At 42.3% G+C, this 26,184-nt stretch overlaps 1 protein-coding gene across 2 annotated transcripts in view; it reads left to right on the top strand.

The window, feature by feature from the left end:
• asic2 (acid-sensing (proton-gated) ion channel 2) overlaps positions 1 to 26,184 on the top strand; it is a 393,118-nt gene that overhangs the window by 347,768 nt on the left and 19,166 nt on the right. For both annotated transcript variants that reach the window (XM_030058742.1, XM_030058740.1), the window contains one exon: positions 12,488 to 12,638. In XM_030058742.1, the coding sequence (XP_029914602.1) occupies positions 12,488 to 12,638 (151 nt within the window). The remainder of the gene's footprint in view (positions 1 to 12,487; positions 12,639 to 26,184) is intronic.

Raw genomic sequence — 26,184 nt, 5'->3', positions numbered from 1 at the left:
CACACACACACACACACACACACACACACACACACACACACACACACATACACACACACACAAGGACCTTTAAGTGTCCTGGACCAGCTGATTTATAATCTGTTGATTGGATGATTTTTGGGAATATGAGGTTCTTACTGCCACTACAGTCAACTCTCTCTCCCCTGCTGAATCCTCTATACAGAACACACACACACACACAGAGAGAGAGAGAGAGAGAGAGAGAGAGAGAGAGAGAGAGAGAGAGCACAGAGACTGCTGGCAATGATTTAATCAGATTTCACATCATTGCGTCCCTCCACCCACTCCCTCTGTCCCCATGTATGAATATGACACACTGAGGGAAATGTCTTTTTATATATTGGGTGTATCTGTTCCCAGTGATTCTCAGCATTACTGTTCATCTATTTCCCATCACTTTATCCAATTTCATGCAGCTGAACGAGACAATACAGACATTACCCGATTTTTTCTGCTCCTTCCACGAATTCTCAGGGAGCCACGGCCTCTATCACGAGATCCTCTGTATGATGGATCGCGCCGGTTCAGCGGAGGGGGACGCTGCATAGTTTTGACATATTGGAAATGCGAGATCAGCTATTCTCATTTCTGCAGATGGTTCCCCAATTACACTTTAGCTGTCCGTGTCGGCTGTCATCCTACTGCTGCTGTAATATTGTCTGTGCGACAGAGGTGACGTGTTGCCATATTGTTATTTCCTTTCACCACTCGGCTGATAATATGCTCATTCTGCACAGTCCAGCCTCAGACGACACCGGCTGGTTTACGCTCCGTGTGCACACATCCCGACTATTACAAGTGCAGGAATTAGCAGAGCACCAACCAACCTCAAAGACAGAGACGTTGAATCCGCAAGTGTCCTTCTCCTTTGATCTTCTTTATGAATATCAAACAGCTCTCTTTGACAGTGTGCCATGAAAGCAGGATATGACTTGTTCAGATGAATTTTGCATTAGAGGTGATTAAATAAAGGAGCTTATCCAACGTACAGTACCCTTTCTCCTTAAGTATCATCACAATGTAGCTTTATCCCTCTCAGTATGTTGTTTCTGGGGGTGGCTGCTCACCAAAGTAGGAGTCGTCTGAGTTGATGTTTAATACTCTGGAGTTAAACATAAGCAATTTACACATTCTCCCATAACACCTTGTGCATTTAATTTGGAATAGGAACGTGTCAGCTGTTGCTATGGTGCTGTGGAAAATTTGTAGATTTACTGCACATATAATGAGCATGCAGTTAAGAATCGCCCTCTGTTGCTAGGGTGAAAGTCTGCTGTTCATATTCATCAAACTAAAAGTTGTAATCACTTGTTTGTGTGGGTGTTGATTTAAAGGCAGAATGAGTAGGATTTGTCAACAGGTCAGCATCCTCAGCCTCTCCTTCAGTGCTCACCCACCAGAGAAAGTTGTTCCCAGGTTCACGCCGGTTGTGGAACGAGTTTTATCCGCTTGGCGTTTTCGCCTCACTACATTGTGTAGAATTTTTATTAAAGGGATAAACCCCTTGAGATGTCGCATCTCGTTTTCGAGGGGGTCCCTAACATAGGTACATCAACTGTACAACAGAAAATACAACAGATCAACGGAAATACAAACACAAACACGAAATACAACACAGTCTGACCCACACCTCACAATTCATAAGTTGGGAAGTAATACAAAATCAAAAGCAAGAACAAGTTGTCTTGAGATGAGCAAATAATAATGTCCTAAAAATATACAAGGAACAACTGGAGCGAAGGAATTGGGCAAGTGGTTCCAGTTCGATGGGGCTTTAAATTTAAAGGCTTGTCGTCCAACTTCTTTAAAGATGCGTGGAACAATGAAAAAAGGGTGCTGTGTATGTCTGAATGAATAAGAAGATCTACAGGGTACTAAGTATTGCTTTAGGTATATGGGATAGTTGATAAAAATACATTTAAAAACAAATTGCAGCCAATAGTAATGCATTCTGGATTGTAGGGAGAGCCAATTGAGTGATTCATACATAACACAATGATGAGTGCGATATGGACACCTCAGAATGAACCTACACAGGTTATTGTAAACTGCATTAAGAGGACGTAAATGAGATTCAAATGGATTTTGGTAAACTATATCTGCATAATCGAGAATAGGAAATACTAACTGAGTAATAATTCTTTTTCTGACCTGAAAGGTGAAGCAGTTAATTGAACTGTAGAGTGAACGCAGGCTGCAATTTATTTTTTTTATAACATAATCAATAATCAATATTTTCTTTTTTTTTTTTGGTCCGTGTTCTCAAAGTTCATACCTTCCTATTGGATGTTGTTGCTATCTATCTGACACTGGGTGCTGTTATTGGCTGGCAGCTACACACCCACCGCCCAAAGGCTGACACCCAGAAGCTCAGCAAAACAAGAAAATCCAAGCAGAGGCCAGGATCTCTGCAGACACACACAGCACCACACACACACACACACACACACACACACAGCTGGTCATAAGTGGTGATTGACAGGGATTGTTATTGCATGAGTCTATACATTGTTTTGAAGGAAAATCCTGCTCATGCTGCCTTTCATGAAAACTATTTATATAAACCACGCTGTGCTTTTTCAACAGAGCACTACATTGTAGAACTGGCTACTTTAAAGAAATCAGAGTAAACTTAACATGCATGTGCTCCATTGGATTTCCATTGTGTCGAGTCTAAAAAAAAAAAAAGAAAGAAAGAAAAAACTAAAAAAAGCTGAGAAAATGTGATAAAGCACTACTCAAAACACATCGCTTGCCACGCTGTCTGTTACTCGCAAAATATGTCAAAATAAACGGTTCATTTATCAAGTGGGTGTAGAGCTTTGTTGGTGTACTGCAAGTTTTCCGCTCGACTATATTTGAATTTCCTGCACTTGAGCTTCACCTGAAGAAATTAAGTGGTTGTGCCACCGACACCCATTTTTTTGTTTAAAAAAAAAAAAAAAAAATCTATTTTACGTTGCTTCTTTAAGCATCTCTGCACTCAGTGTGTGAGAGAGTGTAAAAGAGAGACAATTTTGCATGTCAATCCACATGTTGGTTAAGTCACAGTGGGGATCCTCTTCGTTGCTCAGTTGCAAACTCGCAAGTGGATGATGTTTGTATGCACTCAATTATTTTTGCTGATGTTTTGGTAATTATAGTTTCGCACAATAGCAGGCGTTAAACTCGTGATGTTCCTCACACCAGGGAATCCTCCCACTCCTGGTGCTCTGATCAGCCTCCTCCTTCGTGATTATTCCAACTCTCTTATTGTTTATTTACTATGACTGAGGCACAAAGACTCTGAGTTAAGTCGCCGGAGTAAAGTTGTTTAAATTGACTTGATATTCCTTCTTCCTGGCAGACAGTCCAAATGATTTTTTCTGTTTCGTGCTTATTTCTTGCGGTCCTCCCTCGACTCAGCCGAAGATCAAATATTGCTGGATTAATGCTGGCGATAAACAAAGCTAAAGTCAGAATCACGGGGCACACACACACACACACACACACATGCACATAGGCACACGCACAAAACAAACATTTTATTTCTCTACCGCTCTGTCTCTCGCTGTTATGCATACACACAGGACCTTTTTAAAATGTAGCTTCAAAGTCATTAGCAATCTCTGTGATCAGCAGTTATTTCATTTCTGTCTGTGTTATTTCATGGACCGGTGGCCTCAGTCCACAGCAGATATGAAATGCTGTTCTAGCATGGCTGCTAGCTGCTGTCAGGTCAGTATATTACTTTGTGTTATTATCCCAGGGTTACTGTTCCTCATTCCCATTGAAACCAAGCCAAAATCACTAATTCATGAGGGGGATTCACTTATGCAGGGAGGAAACTACAGTATATTTGGTTCTGGTCAGTCGAGCTAATAGCCCAAATTCTCTGAGTAATTTCCCCACCTGGAATCATGTTTGTTTTGCCTTTTTTTCTTACAATAAAATACACTACCCAGCACGTAATGTCAAAATACAATCATTTTATTTTGTGGGGAGTATAGCCAAGCGTCATAAAGTAGAGCTTAACTGTCTCTTTTACACCTCTCTCCAAATATGTGTGTGTGTGTGTGTGTGTGTGTGTGTGAGCAGGTGTCAGCTTTATCTCTGTTCCGCTACGCTTCAGATGAAAACAGAGGTAGGAGAGAAAATTTCTGTGAGGGGTTTATTTTTTATTTATTTAATTTCTCAGGTAACACTAAAGGCAAATAAATCAACCCGTGGTTCAAGTTTGGATTTGTTCTTATCACCGTTCTGCCAGCGCTGTGATTGTGGAACCGAGAAGACTGTTTTCATCGCTCTGAAAATCCCTCTTGAGTTGTCAGGCCAGTGCTCCTCAAGTTCACCTGAAATCTGCTTCCCGGAGGCGAGCGGGGGAGTCGCATTTACAATTCTGCGCTTTGAGTGTCTGAACATATAGCCTGACGCTGATTCTTTTACAACAGAAATCTGGAGCTAAAATAATCAGCAGGACTTAGTTCAAGCTGTGCCATTTCAAAACGGTTCCCCCCTGTTGCCAAATGTGGCCTCATTTATTCCATGCACACTTTCATCCTCCTCTGTGAAAGGCAATATAGAAAAAAACATATACTGTAGTTATTTCCACATACTAAGAGCCACAGGATATCCAAATCCAAACCCCAATTTGAACTTTTAAGTGAAATATTTGATGCAGCAAACCTCAGAAGTTAGACTCAGTAGGGATGCGCCTATCCGCCCAATTGTCTGGATGTTTGGTTGCAGACACTCAATACAGCGCCTTGAGTTAGAGCAGATGAATCAAAGCTTAGAGTGCGGGCACCAATAATGCCGTTCAGCCCAAGGTAGTGCTACCAGGCCAGACAGAATCAATGTGAAACACAGTTTGTCCTCAATATTACTGTGAGCAGGGTACAACCATTCGGCCGGAATGCGATATTGAAGTTTATCATTGTTTACCAACCATAACGTCCACATTAAGGATGTCTCCTGAGTTGAGAGAGAGCGCGTGGAAGTTCTTCCTGATCTAAACCACGGCCGCTGCTGACGCATAAATTATTGAGCACTTTATTATCGATCTCTTAGTCATCTCTAGGTAACTGGCGTGCAAACCCCGCTGGATATTGAGGGATAATGGGACTTTGCTGCCGGTATTGATCACATGAGTGTTTAAGGAAGCTCCATCGTGTTGCCGTCTGTGATATCTCGATAGCATGTGCTGAAGGTAAGAGCAGGTGTGTCGATAAAAGTCACCTGAACTGAGGATAAAGGCTGCTAATAGGAGCAATGAGTACCCCTCCTGAAACTGTGAAAGGTCTCTGGCTTCTTTGAGAGGGCCTATTAGAGATGAGCTCATGGGTGATAATGTTAATAATTACAGCAGTGCATGAAAACGGTCTCAAAAGCCTTGCAGAGCTGATACTTTCCCCCACGGGCCATTCTGAGGGAGACGAGAGACGCCATCCAGTCAGATGATTTCCTGTCAGCAATTAGGAGCACAGGTCGTACACCACAGGACCATTTGACTCGGCTTTGCATCAGCCCCGGCGGAGATGAGGAGGTGGTGACAGGTGTGGCGGACCCCCACCGGGCCTCAGCGAAGGGGGACTTGTTAAAAATAATGACTGGGAGTGTGTGATGTGATTGATGAGCTCAGGGTGACGGCTGTGGTGCGCAGCTATATCTGGATGTCTTCCACGTACTGACAGACCTGACAGACATGGACCTGGGAGAGAGAGAGAGAGAGAGAGAGAGAGAGAGAGAGGGAGAACATGTCATTTTAATAGTTTTATTTTTCAGCACCTGTGAGGGAAAAAAAGTATAGTTGGAGGGAAGGAGAGCAATTCAGTCAGTATTCGGAGTGTACAGGATGTTTGACCCAAAGTTACTTTCACTTTTATTTGATGTCTTTCTGGCACATTGACTGGACTTCAGGACCTTGAGGAGCGCAGTTTCTAAAAGGGAGGGGAACGCAGTGACACAAGGTTCCTGAAAGTAAATGTCGCCGTTTTCTACTTTCCATGTCGACATATTGCTGTTGAGGCTATGGACTAGTGAGCTTATTGACCCAACTTTTAACATCCAGACTATTGAGTAGGGAGGAGGCTGACAAGTTGTTTTTTTTTTTGTTTTTTTTTTACTCAGAAACTAGAGGGAATAATTTCAAGCTTGGCTCGACTTGTGGCTTTAAGGCACCATTGGAGCCAATATTTTGGCCCTATCATACCGGCCAACCAGGAGCCTCCATGGATGATGATGGATTACACCACACAACTTGTGTCAGGTGGTGGGCTGATCCTCCCAGCTTGTGCACGCTCTTTCTTGTCAACAATATCCCCCACCCGCTTGCCTATAATAGGTTCCTCCTGAAACACAAGAAAACAAATTGAAAAGTTGCTGTGAATTTAAACCAAAATCTGTGAGATACGCACACTTGAAAGCTATCAAATATCGGTTCATATCCAGTTCAGGCAGCTTTTATTACAGAGGATATTTAAAGGGCAAATGATGAAAGGGTTTTGATGTGGCTTGGGAAAGGGAGCTAATCTCATGTTGGGCAGATAGTAAATCAGAGTGGGACGCATTTCTGAATAGAACAAGTGCCCAGTCCACAAGCAGCATGTTAATCGATGAAGTCCTTCCAGCAGAGGTGAAAGCTACTCTTTCTCCGTGACCCCCCCTAACCCCCCTCCCTCCTGGGTGTCGATTCCATTAAGCCAAAAGATCGGTCCACACACAATCCACGGTGACGACAATAACCACGGTCAAAGTCCAGCCATGGGGATTAATTCACTTCTTCGCTCAAGAAAGACGTTTGTCTTGCTTATCCCTATTATTTTTTCGCTTTTTCCTTCTCCCTTCTCTGTCTTTATCTCCCGCTCTCTTTCCCCTGCCTCTTTCACCCTCCCTCTCCCTCCTCCCCAAGAGCATAAATATCATGCTGGCAGTAGCGACTGCAATCCTTTGTGTCCTATCACAACCCACCCTCACTTATGCGCTGTCTCGTTACATAAAATATTATTGACTGGCATAGTAAATTACATTTCGGTGCAATGATATATATATGATTCCATAAAATTCACAATACATCACATAAAAGGCAACATTTGTTTAATGTGACATGAAATATGTTTGAGTAGGGGGCTAGCTTGCAGGTAGGAGAGTGGCATGCTTAAAGCTGTCATGATGAGCAAGGCACCTCTGCGTGTGTGTGTGTGTGTGTGTGTATGTGTGTGTGTGTGTGTGTGTGTGTGTGTGTTGAGCCCCTCCCTCCTCATACCCTGTCGCTAACGCAGCAGCCAACTGCATTATTTATCCTCACAGCAGTACAACCACTTAAACTGCTGCCACCACTGCCGAGAAGGCAGAGGAGAAAGTGCACACCTTGCAACTCGAAGGCCTGTTTCATAAACTTGATTCCTCTCTATCCTTCTCAATAAGCCCTGAGGATCAAAGACCTCTCTCCTTCTCCATCTCCTAACCCCATGGCTTCTTTGCTGCTTTGGCTTACCGTGAAATGTTCTCTAAACTCTACCATAACGGTTATTGATTTGTCGAACAATAACGCCACATCACAATAGATTGCTGATGCGAACGTGATGCAACCTTGAAACCTGAAGCCTCTAAGGGGGAACTTATAAAACTTGGCAGACTGTAATGCTTAACATTTCAATTTACTCTTCAGCGTTTTCCACTCTCTGCCCCGGCCTGCCAGCAAAGCAAATGGGATGAGCAAGAGAAGTGTCTTATTACCTGCTTATTCTGTAATGGAAATACACAAGAGGGGTGACAATGGAGTGTCATCCAGCAAAAATGAATACATATCTCACTGCCTCCTCCTCTGGTTTTGTGGAGATGGGAATGTCAGTGCTTCATCATGATGCATGAATACAGCAACTGACAGAAAAAAGAAAGCATGCAGCATACAGTATATAGTCAGCATATAGCACCTGAACAAGCAGGTCAGGAGAAAACATCTAACACAAAACAGAACTGACAGGCCATATGTTTGCCATGAGGGTACAAAACTCTGACCGATAGTCTTTGTGTTGCTTTAGATTTTTTTTTGGTTTGATCAAAAAATGCCCTGACCTTATCAAAATTAATCAACTGGAGTAATGGAAAACATTCACAATGTTTGAACACGAGTTAATATGGTAGGAATTTTCTATTGGAAGAGTGTGGCTTTGCTGCGTCTGTAATGTGGAAGGTGGGAGATGAGGACAAATCAATAAGCATGGCCTGACTTCTTGGTTCGGACTTCTGTCGGCTACAGTCTCCATGGCAACCCCATCAGAAAAATTAGGGCCTTTATGGATATGCTGTGCACTTCAGGGCGTTTTGATGGCTTGGACTGAATGGATAGACGCCACATGGACTGAAGGAGATAAACAGAGGGCCAAGGGATATGCAAAAACAAAAATAAAGAAAAGATAGTATCCCTTTTTTGGAAAGATAATCTGTCAGTTTGTTGGCAGGGGATCGACACCAAGCCATTCGCACAACAGCGATAACAAAATAGGATGAATTGTAGAGAAAAAAGCAAGACAAATTCGGGGTGCTAGAGGTCTGTGAGAGTCACAGAAGGACCTCAGGGACTGCTCCAGAGGCAGTGAGATATTCAGAGAAACTGCTATTAAAAGTGTTTCAGCTCTTGAGCCCATTTTTTTCTTTTCTTTTTTTTTTTTTTTTTTTACATTAATGCATCCATACAATTCCTAGCCTGTACATTAAGCTGATTTGTAGGTGTGTGGCACTAATGACTGACCTTTCATCATGACATGAATATACACTAATGGCCATGTCATCTTTTACTTCTCCTCTGTGGGAGGCAGTGTGCTGTGCACAGGCTAGGTCATGCCATGTTTTGCAGCTCTGTGCTTCAAGACATTCACACTTGCACTTGTGAATACTAATGAGACGTGTTTTGTTGGTCAAAAGGCATTTTAATTGGCGGCTGAGCTGTGTGTGCCCCCTCTTGCTGGTCTGCTCACAGACCTTTAGCTTGTGTAGAGTAAGCTAAAGTGATATTGACAGCAGCAAGGTTTGACTTTTCTGACATTTCAAACCCTGGCCCGATGAACAGTGAGGCATTTGATGTTCAGAATTAAACAGCAACAAGAGCAAACAGCAGCATAAACAGTGCTACAATGAGATTTTTTTTTATTACTACTTTTTTATGTATCAAAAATTAACAAAATATACTCACTTATACACTCACACCAGATGATGGGATGCCCAGGTAAATTAAAATAATAAATAACGTAATGGATTCATCCCACCTAAGCCCAGGTTATCATGGAGCTCTTATCACGAGTAACTTCATGCTTTGACAGACGACAAGGTAGCGCAAACTTCAGAGCAGACAGTCATAGTCAATATTATCTACTTGCTGTTTCACAGAGGCACTTTTCTTGGTAAATGAGCATTGATAAGTATCTCTTTGCCGTTACACATTTTTCAGGCAGAGGAATGTTTCTAGCAGTATCTTACATTTCTGGACAGGTTTGAGAACTCATTACCTTCTTTCTGACAGCTCTACCTGAGGCAGCAGATCAGGAGAGAAGAGAGAAGGAGACGGAGCGAGCTTGTGAAAGAGAGTGAGATAGGGTCATAGAGGCGAGCATTTGCAAAATAACAGAACCCCACTGTCAAGGTTTTGATAGCATCTTTGTCATCCAGTGGCTGAAAAGGAGCCTCTCCGTCTGGCTAAAGTCTAATGGGATGTTGACCTGGCCCTGGTCTTGTCTGTCAAACATTATCAGTCCTGAAAAAAGGAGGGGTGAGAACAACAGTCTCACAGAGTCCCCCAGGGAGCAATTCTTCCTTATATAAGAAAGCTGGAAGCGAGAGAGAGATGCTGGCAGCAGGCAGACTCAGAAACCAATTGCACAGAAATCGAGAAAACAGCAATCAGTCAAAGCAGACCTCAACCAGTCTTTGTCTTTTTCACACATAGTTGCACATACATAGATCTGTAATGGAATACTGAATGGCTCCTGGGTAATTAAGTTTAATGCTATATGCCCAATTAACCACTGAGGGTTAAATGGAACACTTCAGTCTCCGGAGGCTTTTGGACAGCTGCTTAAATGAAGCTCATCGGAGACATCATTAAGAAATACTTTTCGTTCAGGTGAAATCAAGGTAATGTGGAGCAGCTTAACATCATGTCAGCATGCTGTAGACGCTAATGGAACCGGGTCCCGCGCAGTAAGATTGCGTCTGAGGTTCTGTCTGTGCATCGTGTCATTGAGAAACGGCTGCTGGATTTCGGATTGCAAGCACCGCCATGTGAGATCTCTCTGGAGCCTCTCTGAGCGCTGGTGTGTCTGCGTGTTTTTCACCTTACATGGCATACCTGCAAACTAGCAGTGATAACCCTGTGAATATTTATCTTCTGCCCTGCTCACTCCACTCTGACAATTCCTGGGGTGTCATTTATTTTCTGTAGATTCATATCTGTGTCAGGAGCAGCTGCATTTCAGAGTGAATGAGCCCCATATTCTTCCTGTCCACATCCTCTGTGCCAATATGGTATTGGCTTGGTGATCAACCATGTCGATACAATACTTATGAGAAAGACAGAGTCATTAAAGGACGGCTAAGTAACCGGTGTGCCTTATTTTAACACTAATTGTAGAGTGCCTTTTGTTCCTTGGAGGTGTATTTTACTTATACCTGTGGGTAACGAGCCAAATTTCAAACTGAGAGTTCTCCAAAGCCACCACAGTGGAGTTTAATAAGAAAAGAAATTTCAACAATTCACCATCAACAGCAAATATCACACTTTGAGTTCACAAAATTCAAGAGAAAGGGCTTCTTTCTTGACTCTCGACTTTCTTTTGCACCAGTATTGAAAAGCCGCACGGGGAGAAATCTATTGTGGAAGAGGCACAGATACCAATTTTCCACCGACAGTTGGAGACCAGACTGCAATGAAGCCGCGAGACACGTTCCCATTTGAATAAATGGCATGATTGTGTTTTGTCGACTGGGAACCCTCACTTTTTTGCCATTACTATTGATATTGTTATTACTCAGTCCAAAGGTGTTCCCGGGGGTAAAACTACCACACTTCATTGCACAATAACTCCTTGAATACATTGAATATCACAGGCTGATGATATTTAATAGTGTAGGAGTGTCTTGGAATGGAATTGTCCTAATAGTTAACACTTTGAGAGTGACCATGTGTGAATTACTTGGACATCGACATGAAAAAAAAAACACCCTGATGTGCAGATTTTAATATTGCCGATGGCCCCCAGTCATGAGGGCCAGGGATCATTCGTCTTTTTGAGTTTAATAATCAAACAGTATTCCATGAGTCACTTCCATTCAGTCACTCACTGTGGCATTGAAGTGGATGCTGTTAATGGTGATTATTATTCATGAATGGGGACCTCACAACCGCAATCTCATTTACATGTTTGCATGTGTTATATACACAAGCACTTTCCGCAGAATAAGCTGTGCTCTGCACCTTTAACACAATCTTTTATTCATAAATGCCTCAAAGCCATTTGGTGGCAGTTGGTGAGGTGTTGGCGTTGGAGAGGGATGGCTGAAAGTCATTAGCAGAAGACATAATCAGTCCCCTCGCAGTTGACACACATGCCTCTAAAAGGATTGTGGCATTGTTTTGCTAAGCGCACACTGCATGGCAGAAATGGAAAGTTTCTTGCGTTCCCTTAGAATTTTATGTCGGTAATGCTAGGGTGCACACGGCCTTTAAGTGATTACACGGGAAATTGCCTCTGGTTTTTCTCTTCCTTGTTCATTTCTTTGGTCTCTGTAGTTGCTTGGCTTTAGCTAATAAGAGCTATGAAGGTGGGGGCCCCCTCTAGACAAAGAGGAAGAGGATTCAAGGATGAAGAAAAGTGCTTCCATGCCAGGCGTCTTTATTACGAGACCTGTCCTTGACAGAGGCTCCCTCCACAGTGACGCCTGTACCATCATGGCTGTGTGAGCAGTATGAAGGGAGGGGTGTGCACACGGACCATTACTCTGAAATAATAGGAAGTGTCCCCGTCATTGACCACACTGCAACACTTTATAGTCTAAATGAGTTTAAAAAGAGGGATAAAAAACCACCTAACGATGTCTCTTCCTTTATAATGCTAGGTTCGTGTTTTGCTAGGGGAATGGTAATTTGATTGGTGGCTGATTAAGGGTGAATATGAAACTCATGAAACCTTGAAAATGTGAACCATCTCCTGTTGCTGAGTTCCTGTTTTAACCACAGGATATTTCTAAACTAAACTATATTATCATATAGTTTATGGCTACTGATTTCTAAATTTATGCTCCGGGCTTAAAAATAATAATGAAGAATAAAATAAAATAAAAAAAATCGCCTGGTAGTGAATTAGCTCCATCGATTTGCAGTTAACAAGTTCTGCTTAGTCTAACTTTCTACGCTGTGTGTGTGTGTGTGTGTGCATCAGTATTAATGAGTCACCACTTAGCAAATCTCTCTCTCTCTCTCTCTTTCTCTCAGGTGTTTACCAGGTATGGGAAGTGCTACATGTTCAATGCTGCGGAGGAAGGGAAGACGCTCCGCACTACCATGAAGGGAGGGACAGGAAATGGCCTGGAGATTATGCTGGACATCCAGCAGGATGAGTACCTGCCAGTGTGGGGAGACACCGGTAAGTCTGACAGCACCATTACCTCTGATTACAGTGGTCGTCACCTCTCTGTGCATTTACCGTGTTTGTGATATCTCCACTCTGTAAACCTGATCTTGAACAAGTAAGTCTCCAAGTCTGCAACACCCAGTTCCACCGCACCTACTGTTGCCAAATGAAAGATTAGATGTTAACTTTTAACTTAAATAAAAACAGCCTTGTTTTTAGCTTGAGCCGAGCCAAGCATTTCTTTTTATTTCTTCAATGCATTCTGAAGAATTTTCATATGGGCGAGAATTTTCTCAGACCATAGAGGATTGTATAATTCCTCAGCTGAAATGAGAGGCTGGAAAGGTCCATAATTAGAGGTTTGCACAAACAGCGATATGTCCGACTGCCTCCTACATCAAATCCCCTTCATTCATACCTGACTCCTCTCTTCGGTTATGTGCTGTTATCTGAAAAAAAAAAAAAAAAAATCTCTGTATTTAGCTCTTATTTCACCAGTTCTTTTCCCACCATGCCTTTAGTTTGCATGATCAGTCCTAGTTGGCAGAAGTATGCAGTTACATCTACTACCACCATGACCTCGAGCCCTGCATTCCTCATAATGAACTGCTTGTAACGAGTGTCTTAAGTGGGCCGGTACAAAGTGGCTCTCCATACGGACACTTTTACATTTTGCCCATATGAGGACCTGCGCATTTTTATTGCGTACTGCCACTTCTTCAAGTACTGCCTTGAGCCTCCTTTTCGCATGCCCGCAAAAAAAAAAAAATACTGTTTTGTTTTTCATAGCTAATGAGATTCAAGCTCTTGTAATCATGCAGTGTCTTAAAAGATTGCAGATTGCAATATGTTACATAGTGCAGCGGTCCCGTGCTCATCACAGCCTCCATGGTCTCAGCCCCCTGCTGCCTCACAAGCAAGGCAATATAGTAACAATTAAGTAAAATGATGAAAAGAGATCATGAGAATGAGAAGATTGAATTATAATGAGAATAATTGTCACTCTCTCTCTCTCTCACGCACACTCTGTCTCGCTCTTTCTCTGTTGCATTTGAATTTCCAGAAAGCTTTATTTAATCTTGCCTGTATTTTCCCAACCGATCCCTCACTGAGACATTGGGTCATGAATATCTTTCATTTGCAATGTTTTATTCAGTCATAATTAACACAGAAGTGATTCGGTGTCATCCTGATGGTATCACGTGGTATCGCGACTTTGCACTCAAAAAGTGCTGTTGAATCTTAAAACAAACAAAACTGAGACTGTTTGCTGTTACAGTACACGTTTGAGAGGATGATTTAAATTTTTGCCTTCATTTTTTGATAAAGTGGTCCTTGGAGTGCACAAATATTTTCTTTGGCGGATATCTTGCGCAAACTGAAATCTTATAATGTTTGCTATCACTAATAAAGGTGAAATAAACAAGGTGAATACCCAAAGCTCTGCCTACGAGTGCACTCGAAGCACTGTGTGTAACGTTGGTGATGTAGGAATTTCAGTTTATTATTTTGTTGCTGTATTCGTTGTACATTGCTCTGAAATGTGATGCACATGCCCAGGTGTGACTGGTTGTGACGATAGGATCTCGTTCTTTTTCCTTAGCAGATGCAGACTTCTAACCCAGCTTTAAAAGAACAGTGTTGGGTGTTGGGATTCAGTGATAATGCGTATCATAAAGAAGCAGCCCCATATGTCAAACCCCATACTGATGTGTGTATTACAGGTCTTGTTAGCGGTTCAGATTGAATGTTTTTGAAGGGCCGGCTGCCTGAGTGGTTTCACAATGAAGCTCATTGAATGGCTGGCTCACGTCTAAACCAGAGTGGAAGTGCAGACAGGGGAGTTCCCAGAGCAGCCAGCCAAGCCTTGGGCAGCCTAGCAGATGGACATTATTTACTCTGGGCTCTGCTTTAAAGGAGATCTATCATCAAGAAGTTATGTCCACCACGTCCGATCAATTCACCCTCATGTTGTTCCATGGGCAGCGGGGCCCGCGGTACCTGTCCTCGCCTGCTCCCTCGCTTAGACGGATTTGTTTGCTTTTGAACAGGCGGTACTCGAGCCACCACCCTGACACCATGTGGAGCTTCTTCTCCCAGCAGGCGAAGGACCCCAGCACCCTTCTTTACCCCTCTGTGGATTAATTAGTCCAGACGAGCTGAGTCAGTCACAGCAGGAGTCGCAGCGCCTCCTCACAGAGCCGCGTCTCAGCACTAGACAGACACAGCGGACACCTGCAAGGACTGTCTGTGTCGTCTTCACCCACCCGTTGTCTTTCTATACCCCCACCCTCACACCCCCCCCCCCCCCCCCCATCCCGTGGCATTATTCTCTTATCATAGTGCTATCACAGGACATCACACCCGCCTCGTTTGACCAGCACCGGACCAGCTCTATCCTGTCATGTCTGGTCTTTTTAGTGCAGGAAACCTTTCAGAGTAGGATGGAAAAGCTGCTGTCAAGTGACACCTGTTGCTGATCAATAAAAGGCCCAGTTGTTCAGGTAGAAAATTGCGCTTTTCCGTTGGATTTCTCAATAGGATTAATGTCCAGAGACCAAAAACCAGTAGATTTTCCTTCCACTGTTCATCACAAACATTCAAAGGGTTCCCCAGTATGAAAAATGAACAAGTCAAATGTGTTGAGTGGAGGGAGAAAATAGATATAGATATGTTTGTTGCCTAGATACCCAGCTTTTCACCTTACAGTGCTGCTGACCAAACTGATTGCTAAGTGATGGAAATTATAAATGGCTTGTATGTGTCCTCTTTTATTTTTATCCATAAAAAAGCTGAGATGTTTTCTCAAGTGCAAATCAAATATTTACTCAGACTGGGATGAAATCAAAGCAGTCGAGTGATTGGGGTTGAGTCTGTTCTATCCCTCAGACTTTTGTTTGCCCACAACCTGGCCCAGAATGTTTCCCCTCCGTTTTTCTAGCTGTGTGCCAACAGAGAAGTGCCACAGCTGGAGGGGTGTAACCTGTGGTATTGCAGATGCGTGCTGCCATCTCTGGTGGAAACATGTTGGCCATGGCCTCTCTGGGCTCCGGGCCCACACACACACACACTCCTCTCTCTGTTGTTGCTTACTCCAGGAGTGCATAGCACTTTGCTTACAAGTTTAGAATCACAATGGATTTATTCTGAAGTTCGCAAAGAGAGTGCTAATTTAAGTTGCTCCCAGCACTAGCAGCCTCACAGTTTTGGTAATATACAGCTACTTCCTCCACTATTTTGTCTTTATCTGCACCTGTAAAGTTGAGTACTGCCTTGTAAACGCTTGGACAGTGTGGTGAGTATTTATTTCAGTTGCTGCTGTATATTTTGACCCTGCAAAGTCATCTGAAGTTTCAATATCAGACAAACTCTATGTCGTAGTATTTTCCTGGGCTCTCCGATTACAGATTTGTCAAGCAGTCTTGATCAAAGTTCGCTGTTTAAACACATGTTTTCCTTCACCAGCGCCGCTACAAAATGTTTGCAGTGGGGAGCAGACCCTTTGAAATGCATTTCAGCCCGGGAACCTCTGATGGCATTCAAGTTTTGATTTCTTCTTAAATCAGAAACAAACCTTTTGATCGCACACATCAGAGAGTTTTGTTGTGGATCAGTTAAATGTTTATGTGCATCAGAAAACTAACTTGAAAGACTGGCATTTCGTAGAGTTGCCAAGCAGTTAATTACCTTGTGCTCACCTAACAAAACCACGTGCAACACCTCGTCATGTGTGATGGAGGGCGGCAGAGTGATCGAATGATTTGACACGAACAGAGTACATCTCATCTGGCACCAAAGATGTTTTGGAGGAAAAGGGGAAAAAAAACATATTTTCAAATCAAAATATTATAATTCTTAACTGAAATATTTGCATCCAATTATTATCAATTAGGTCTAAAAGAGGTTTCTATGGCAAATTAATGATTAATGATAAATTAATTATACCCAGCACTACAAACCTATACTGGAAGTAGAGGAAAAACCAGCAGGCTAGTTGCTGCATTATGTTAGTTTAGCAAAAAACAAAAAGTGTAATGGAGTGTACATTTTTTCAAGAAAGATAGAAAGAGCAGTATTTCCCTCTGGGAGGTAAATGGCAAACCTGTATCCTATGTATTTGTTGCATTTCTCTGTTCTACAGTAGGTGTTATTTTCATGGGGCAACATGCTGTTTCTTATTGATTGGCAGTCGGTGGTAGATTTTTTCTCTCTTTTTTTCTCCCTCATTTTGATCTGCATCTAGATTGGTTGATTTTCTTTTTCTCACTCATTGTTTCTGCACCTCATTTGTCACCACTTTTTCAATTTAGATTGTTCGACTCCTTCGATAGGTGCTCTTAAACACAGCTACCAAGCTTAATTTGATATACAGCCAAGTTTTTAGGTAAATTACTGCTAGGAAGGATATTCATCAACAGTCTCAGCTCTCTGTCTCTGTCAGCTTGCCATCGTCTCACATCTCACTTCCCATATTAGGCAAAGAACAGACAAATGAAGACTGGCAAGCATTTGAATTCACTGCTAAACTATTCTCTCTCCCTCTGCTTCTCAGTCTCTCCTGTTGTTAAATCAAACTTCTGGCACACGTCCCACATTTAAAAAGAACAGGATGATGTTTGTTCAACAACAGGTTACACCAAGTGTGAGCGTGAGCACCATGAGCGGTGTCAGAGAGGAATTTCCTTGATCCTTTTACTTTCGCTGTTTGCGCTATCCTAATTCACAGTGAGAGTGAGTGTGAATGTGCATCACTGAGGAATCTAGCATCTTGAAATCTTGGAATGAGTCTTCTTTTATTCGCTGTGTAAGTCACGCCCTTGGTTCCACTTTGAAGTCTTTGTAATCCTTGAAAGCGATGCTGAGCTCCATGACACATTTTGAACGGTTCTGCACAGCAAGTGATGGAGAATCCTAACAAATTACTGCCACAACTGTTGAATAAAGACGTTTCAAATTAAGAAGTAGCTTTAAACTCGTACTGCGTGCTTTTATGAGACCATTAGATAGTATCAAGAGCAGCAACAACTTTTGTTCTTGAAGGCAGAATGAGAGGGATTTGTCGGCGGGGTTTGTTAACGCAGCATCCAACACTAGCCCCTCCTCCCTCGCTAAGATAACCACAAGCAGCGAGTTTTTGTTTCCTAGGATGGCGATGCAATGAAACGACTGCCCAAAATGTTCCTAGAAAAAAAAAAAAATTGGGCCGTCAGCAGCTACCTGTCGTTGCTCTTCATCTTCATCCTTCGCTTCAGGACTCGCCAGCGGCTGAGAGCCAACCCCAGATTCGCTCTCGCTGTGGAACAAGCTTTCTCTGCTTGGCATTTCTCCTTGCTAGATTTTCCTTTTTTCCGTGATCCGCATCCGCGATGTTCGTAGCCTCCTATTGGATGCCATGCTGTTGATCTGGCACTATGCACTGTTATTGGCTAGGAGCTACACACCCGCTGCCCAAAGGCCGACGCCCAGAGGAATCATGAGCACAGCAAAAAGAGAAAATCCAGGCAGAGGGCAACGCACTCTGCTCAATCATCATAAGTGATGATTGAGAGGAATTATTTGTGTATACATCTATACATTGTTTTTTGCTCCCTTCATACATTTCTTTGTCAAAATATGCAGGTATAAAATGGCAGCTGAAACTTTGCAAATGGATAGTTGGCTATGTTAGATGTATTGCCAGGTATTTTTTTTTTATCCTTTTGTACCAGAATAGGCTAGATTAAACTGTTACACGTTCTCTCTAGCCTCCTTTGTGCTTCTGTATCCTCTCTCTATCCAACATCTTCTCACTCCAGGGAACTGTCTGATTTAGTCACAGCCAGTCACTCAGGGAACAGTCAGTATAGATAGACACGCTCGTGCATTGCTGAGGAAAATGAAATGTGTGGGGTGCAATGAAAAAAGGCACAAAAATTTAAAAATTGGACAGTAACATCCCATGAAACCTAGAACTTTTCCAGGTGTGACTCGCAGCTACAATGTGATTAGCCTTGTGACAAGACCCAGTGACATGTAACAAGGGAAACATGTGGCGTGATAAACTGATGGAAGAAGCAGCAGTTAATGACCCTAGTGAAGTTAACCAGCTCTGACTTTGAATTGCACGCTGTGTTGGAGCCTGGATTTTCTGTTTGCTGTTAATAACCCGATTTTTATCAGCAAAAACTGTCAGAAATCTGACAGATTCAAATCTGGCCATGAAGTCCAGCGTTCTAACATGTCATCCTACCAACTGAGAGGTCCGAACCAGGATAAATGCAAATGCACAAACCACAGTTGTTATCAGAAACTGCACAGCGTGTTATCAGAAACTGCGGCCAATACAAACAGTAGGAAGTATATTTTAATAGTTTTAATTACTGAAATAGAAAATGGTGCCAACAGAAAAAAACAGGTATTGTACTTTGAAAGTCTAAATTCCCTTATCAGAAGAGGCAAATTTTATGGACAACCAAGGTAGGCAACTGCTTGGGCCCCCAGCATGTTGACGCCCCATGGGCTGACGACACTGGAGTCCACAGCAATGTCTCAAAATTTGAGATCGTCCCTAAACTACCATTGCAGTGACAGCGATTGTTTGGGGACCCTCCCACAGCTGTTCTTGCACACTCCACACATAATGTGGCGACTTCAACAGCCTTGCTCAGTGGGACGTTCGCACAGATGCACGATGTTACAGTCAGTCAGGCTTGTAATACAGCATGTTGTCGCACTGTCAGGTTCACTGCAGGAGGTGTAGTCATCGGGCTTCGTCCCCGAAACCCTCAGAGCCCCATTACAGGGAGGCGCCTGTGTGATATAGGGCGGTATTTACATATGGCAACTGCAGTTTCATGATCACACACAGAGCCCTCTAACGAGATACCCTGTCACTCCCAGGCTCGCTGAAGAATTGGCAGATAAGGGACGGGGAGTTCTTGTCCCTTTTAAGGTCCCAGTCCATAAGGTCTGGTAGGGTCATCCTGATTGGCTGAGTATGTGCATGTAAATTGTGTGTGCTGGGACGCTTAAGCCCTCAAAGCCCTGTTGGAGGGCTCGGCCAGAAGTATCTACAGATGCTGACCTTGTTGGTTCTGTGACAAAAAAATGTTAAGATAAAAATTTTCATTTGAGACAGATCAACAGAACAATGCATATTTTAAGAATGCACCACAATATGCAATCCAGCAGTCAATGCAGTGTCACTTTTCTTTTCCTGTGGTATTTATGCGTGACATTTGATTTGTCTTTTGATGAATGTCATTCAGTAGCCTTGCAGTGCTTTCCGGTGAGTGGCTGCTGCCTGAATGGATGATGAGGTGGAGGATGTTGGCGACTCCACTGATTTGAGGTCGACTAGGCTCACAGCTACCTAAACCTTCATTTCTTCGTACTTCTATAAGCTATCTGTGCTGCAGACCGTTCAGTCCATCACAAGTAATCTAATTCATTCAGTCCCTGCAGCACTTAGTTATACAAATTATAATCAATGGGGGAACAGTCTGCTTATGTTTGACAGTCTAGTTATGAAGCCCTGTAACCAGAGCATAATGCTGGATTCATTCCCCAGACTGTTACTTGTTTTTCATCTCGACCATGTACTCAGTCTACCTCATGCAGTTTGGACCCAGGTGTAGTTAAAGCTGAGTCCTGTGGAGGGAAGTAAATTAAAAGATATCGCTTTCATTTTTTTCACTGCACACCCTTATATTAAATCTGTCAATCAGCACTTACAACTCATATCTATTGTAGCATTTCACATAATAAGTAATAACTATGGAGACAAAATATAAAAAGGCATCACTGCCCCAAAATCTGGGAAACACAATGTTCAGTTTTAAAACTTGTTTCCCTCTTGTTTACCTTGTAGTCGGAGTGAAGAGACTGCATATCCAAACAATCTTTGATCAAGAAGAAATCTTCTTCAAGATGAGCACTTCATTTTTGCGAGATTCTAGAGAGATGAGAAAACCGTAATGCTTTCGACAGATTTTAAAGACAGGCTTTATAAAACACTGGCAGCTGTTTCGAAACACGACCTTGCTCTTGAATTTGATGAATCTTTTTTATTTCCCTCTTTTCTTTCCCCACTGAATGGTATTACAATGTTCAAAAACATGTTCAGTCCTGGCTCAAACATTTTACATTCCAAGATGTACACCCACTATAGCTAGAAAAACTAAAGCTGAAGACAAGTGATAACATTTTACTCTATCTCATTTATCTAAAAGTTTTTTTTTTTTTTTTAAATTTATATTTCAGTTGGTTGTTTTTTTATAGCAGTTCATGACCTCACAATGTTAGCTGTAACATGAAAATAAAACAAATTAAGCTCATTTTCTGTTTCAGTTCTGTCCTTGTTGCTCTGAACAGAGGAGACCGGTTTTCTACCTATACTGCCACTGCTGTCGATGAACCATAAGTACCTCTTTGACATCTATTGTGTTCGCAACAATGGAGGCTGATGACAACCCATCTAGGAATCCAGGCCAGGGCCAGGCTCATGTGTGTCGCTCTTTGAATCAACTCTGCATGGTTCACAGTCCAGTCTGATTAGCATTAGGAGTTAAAAACAATGTATCTGACTATTTGACTTATAACACAGATGACTATTTACTGACTACATATTTGAGTAATAATAAGTAACTTGATCATAATTATCTTCCAACTGTGAGGGGTTTTCTCTGTAGCTGTAGGTCACATTAGGCCCCTTTGAGCTGCACTGATAAGACATCCTGTCTCCATGCCACCAAGGCCAGAAGTCTGAGGCACGCCAGATAGAGGGAACGCAGAGCTGTTGACCTAACATACTTAGATAAGATATGCCTTTAAATAAGGCATGCCAGTGAGCAACCCTCAGAACTAGTGCGATGCTACACAGTATTCATTCTTGTAGCGCTCATATTCCTCAGATGTGCATCAATAAATATCCTTTGCATAAGACATCACAGCTTCCTGAGATCTCCTTCACTCCGAGAGTTGACCACAACCTCGCTCTTTTCATCACACCAACATAAATGGTAGATTGACTGCATTTCTATGGCGCTTTTCAAGTCTACAGACCACTCAAAGCACTTTACAATGTTTGCCTCACATTCACACACACATTCACACACTGATGGCAGAGATTACCATGCAAGGCGCCAGGCTGTCCATCAGGAACAGTTAGGGGTTCAGTGTCTTGCTCAAGGACACTTAGACACACTCTGGAGGAGCTGGGGATCAAACCAGGAACCCTCCAATTACCAGACAACCAACATAATCACTAAGGAAAAGCTTAAGAGCCAAAAGAAGAAGAATTTCCAGTTACCATACAGTGTCTTACAGAAATATGATCCCAAGTAAACATTTTCTGCTACCTTTACCAATTTTTCTGCCACTTATAAATGGGCTGGTATAATGGGGCAAGTTTGATGGGAAAATAATACACTGAATTTTGATGAAGTGTATCCATTAGCTCCTTTATCCGACATGCACTCAGACAAATCCCAAAATCTAGATTGTCATTGAATTTTGCAGTGGGCGTTTCAAAAAGTACCTTTTCAACAAATAGCTGTTATCAGTGTCAGGTGATAAACACGGGAATCATTCACTACATACCCGAGGAAAAGCTAAGAAAACAGCAACTAATATACAGGTTTCTGCTCTTGTAAATCCCTGTAAAAGTCCCTAAAAAGTATATAACGATACAAAACATAAGAGATATAAAGCTCAGCTGCAGTTTGTTGCGCCTGTTCTGTCAGTGGGCAGACAGCAGATCCATGCCATCACCTTATTGCGGCATTACATGCTCAATATTTCACCACATTAGAAATAACCCACCAAGAAATCCAAATCAGGACACCCAGCAGGTGTGCCCTGAAACCCAGCAAACCCTGAAACCCAGCAACTTTTAGACATGGAAAGAATACATTCTGTATGAGCCCAATATGGAATGCAGTTTCAGCACTTACTTACTTACTTTACAAGAACAAGGTAATTCCATAGACTCTTTTACAGGACAGTTAGTGAAACTATTAAATTGTAAACTATAATAGTTTCTATTTTTTTTTTTAATTATTATGAAATATTAAATTATTTAACACCTTCTAGACAGTCATATATACAGCACAAAATATGAAGATAAAACTATTATTAAGGATATTCAGCAGAATTTGGACTAATTGCGCACAAGGGGAGTCAAAGGACTGCAAAAGACAAAAGACAAAGCTCACTTTTGCTGGCATCGCTGTGCCTTGAGAGATTTTTTTTTTTTTTTTTCCAACAGCTCCAACCAGAGGGCCTTTAGTTACTAATTTTATAGGTAACTTTGGTGCAGCATGACTTCTGAGTGTGAACAATAAATGTCCACAAATAACAACAGATGTGTCACACACACACACACACACACACACTGCTGCTCTGTGCTCTGTGCTCTGGCTCGGCTGCTGTCCGTGGTGCTGAAGCTCCAGCTGCAGGACGAGAGAGCGCGTTCACACATGAGAATTTCACTCCGATCCTATTAAGGGTGTGTCTGCCTTTATAAAAACATCTCTGCTCCGTTCCAGGTTGCTGAGTCTTGGAAACATCTCCCCTGCTTCACGTCATTATCACATCACAAGTCGAGAGTTTTGAGTTTTATTGTTTTTTTGCTTTGTTTTTTTTATTTATTTTTATAGCCTGCTCTCTGTCTGGTGGTTGTTTTTTTTTTTTTCATTTAATTCAGTCTCTGCTTTTTTATTGTTTTCTCAGTGCTTTTGTTCTACCAAGTCCAAGTCTGAGACAGAGACCAGATCTGCTCTCTGTCCCTTTAATTCTGCTCTTGAGTCATCATCTCCATTGTAATAGGGTATTTTTGCTTTGCATTCTGAGGATCCCACTTGTGTGTAAAAATAAGTTTCCTTACGTCCAACTATTACTTTCATTAGAATAAATATTCATGCCTTTCCCACCACCAGAGGCGGAAATCCAGTGGTGGTGGCCTGCTTGTCTCACTTTTTTAAATATTGTGTTGGTTGGTTGTGTTAGTCAGTGTGATGAAGCTACAACCTGCTGCCGAAGTAATTTCATGATTAATCCTCCCAGTGAATTGGTATCGTGCTGAATGCTGTCCTCTGTTCTGAAAGGTTGGTCTGTAAATGTCATATTATCATTAGGCGTTATTGTTGTTCACGAAAACGTTGGATAGGTTAGCCTCAGTGATTTGACCCTTTAATTAATGCAGACTAAGTTCCCGTGAGTGATTCTTGCATGAAAGCCCGTCATCACCAGCTTGTGCCGCTGCCCCCACCAAGCTCATCTTCTGTGTGTCATGTTCTCGCTCTTTCACTCAGCTGCACTGTAGCACAGCTTTGAAGATAAGCAAAATCACTTAAGCATAATATGTGGAATTACCTCTAACGTAAGCAAGCGTGTAAGAGCAGAAGGACTGATGAGGATGGAGGGATTTCAAAGCAGTAGTGTGCGCGGTCTGTCTTCATGCTCATTATATAACCTGACATGCAATTGTGCTTCTGATTGCTTGTCTCCGTAGGACAAATTTTCATGTTCTCACATCAGCCACAAAGCACCAAGCCTGACATTTCTGGTCCTGAATTTGCTGCGTGAACAAGTGTCTGTGTTTAGCATCATAATGCCACAAATGTTGAGCGAAGGTGGAGAGATGGAAGAAGGAGTGGAAAGAGAGGGAGTGCGGAGCTGTAATAATGTTACTGCAAACTGTGTGGTGTGTGTGCAAGTGGAGAGGAGGGCCGAGCGCTTCATGGATGTGTCTTCAGGGATGAGTCTGACCTTGAGCACAAATCTTCCCACAAGCGGGACAGAGTGCCACATTAGATGTGACTGTGCTTATTTGATTTCATATGTGTGTGTCCTTTCACCTGCATGCACTCAAACGCACCAATCCTCTGTTTTGCCTCACCTGGCTCTCCTCATACCTTTCTCGTGTTTTCCCACACTGAAAGACGGATTCCCTGCCAAGGAAGAAAGGAGCTGAAATCAGAATACCTCCAAACTTTAGGTCATAAGGATGTGAGGCGACTGCAGGCAGCGGTGGCAGATAGCATCATGATTTACTTTGGCCTTCTCATTGTGTTAGCTCACTTAAACTCAAATCTTCCATGTTTTCATGATAAGTGATAGTGGTGATGAAACAAATAGCAACGCCAAATCCATGAAGCTATCTCTGAGCACGTCCGAGGCCATGGTCAAATACAACAAACATCCTTATCCATGATCCTCTTGATCATTTCTTGATAAGGAGAGCCGAACTGACAAGAACGCAAGCAAACACTGTGCACACACTCTCACACACACACTCACACACACACGCACACTTTTTCTCATTATCTCTTTCACACATGCATGTGCATACACTAGCAAACAGAAACTCTCACAATCAGTAGGCGGTCATGTTCAGTCATGTGCGCCGTTGTACTCTGTGTAATTTAACGTCTTGCTCCATGTAATAAGCTTCTCGTATCATTATGTGACTGTCCATTTCTCTGTCTAGGTAATGTGCGATCTCTCTGGAAAGAAACTGGAGCAGTATTTTATTTCCAAAGTTGTAAATGTAACCAGTGCAGCCTAGATATCCTACAGCTAACTTTTAAAATTTGCATGCAGTTTGCAGAGAAATATGCCAACTGACAGTCTAGTCTGACAGTCCAGGACCTTTTGATCAATATCCATCATAACATTCAGCAGATGGACCCATAGAATGTTCAATTACTCCAATATCAGAGATTTTAATAACATCACTGATTGGTATGTATGACAGACAAGAACAGTTACATAACCATCATGGTCATGTGAGCACTGAGCACATTTTCGAAAAGTTTCCTGTGCACACTTTTACATTCAACGAAACATAAAAACTGTGAAATCTACTTTATTAGACATAACCCAGGGTTCTGTGTGACTTTATCACTTTTTATGGAAGTGTTGTCAGAGCTGCGTTCGCCCGTTACCTCACACAGGCAGATAGCGGCTTACCTTAGCTGAATGCACGAAACGCCATCAGGCTGTCATATTATGTAACAAAAGTGGACAAACGCAAGCCAGACATCTTTGTTTGGGCAGACAGTGAATTTAAAGTGATTTAGAAAGAACAAAAGGTTTGCTGCGGTAGGATATGCCATGTTGATGTGGCTAGAAAGCAAAATCGGGGGGGAAAAAAAAAATCATGTCCTTTCAGAATTTACCCGGCTTAGAGACTTACCTGTAAATCATTTCATGTTGTCTGAAAGAAACTTGTTTTGTTTTTCTGTATATAGAGAGTGTTGCCTCTGCTCTGTTTCCTGTATCCTGTCCCATGTCCCCAGTGCACTTTCCTGTCCGTCCTGTTTGCCTGTATCCTCTGACAGAGTCCCGTGTCAGTGTCATGCTGTCAGTATCCTCTCTTGCGTCACATGTCCTCAACCTATACTTGGCTGCTGTGCTCTGTAATCACACAGGCATTATGCAAAATGAATGATTTAATACAAATTAATCATATTTAACCACGACTGAAGAGTTACAGAAGAGTAGTTAGTGTCTAAGTATGTAACTTGTATCGGCTTCCAAATTCTGGATAAATGAACAAAATGTTTTTTTTATGAGC

Source organism: Myripristis murdjan, chromosome 8, assembly GCF_902150065.1.
Source record: "Myripristis murdjan chromosome 8, fMyrMur1.1, whole genome shotgun sequence".
Classification (NCBI taxonomy): domain Eukaryota; kingdom Metazoa; phylum Chordata; class Actinopteri; order Holocentriformes; family Holocentridae; genus Myripristis; species Myripristis murdjan.
This window is presented reverse-complemented; position numbering and strand designations above follow the sequence as displayed.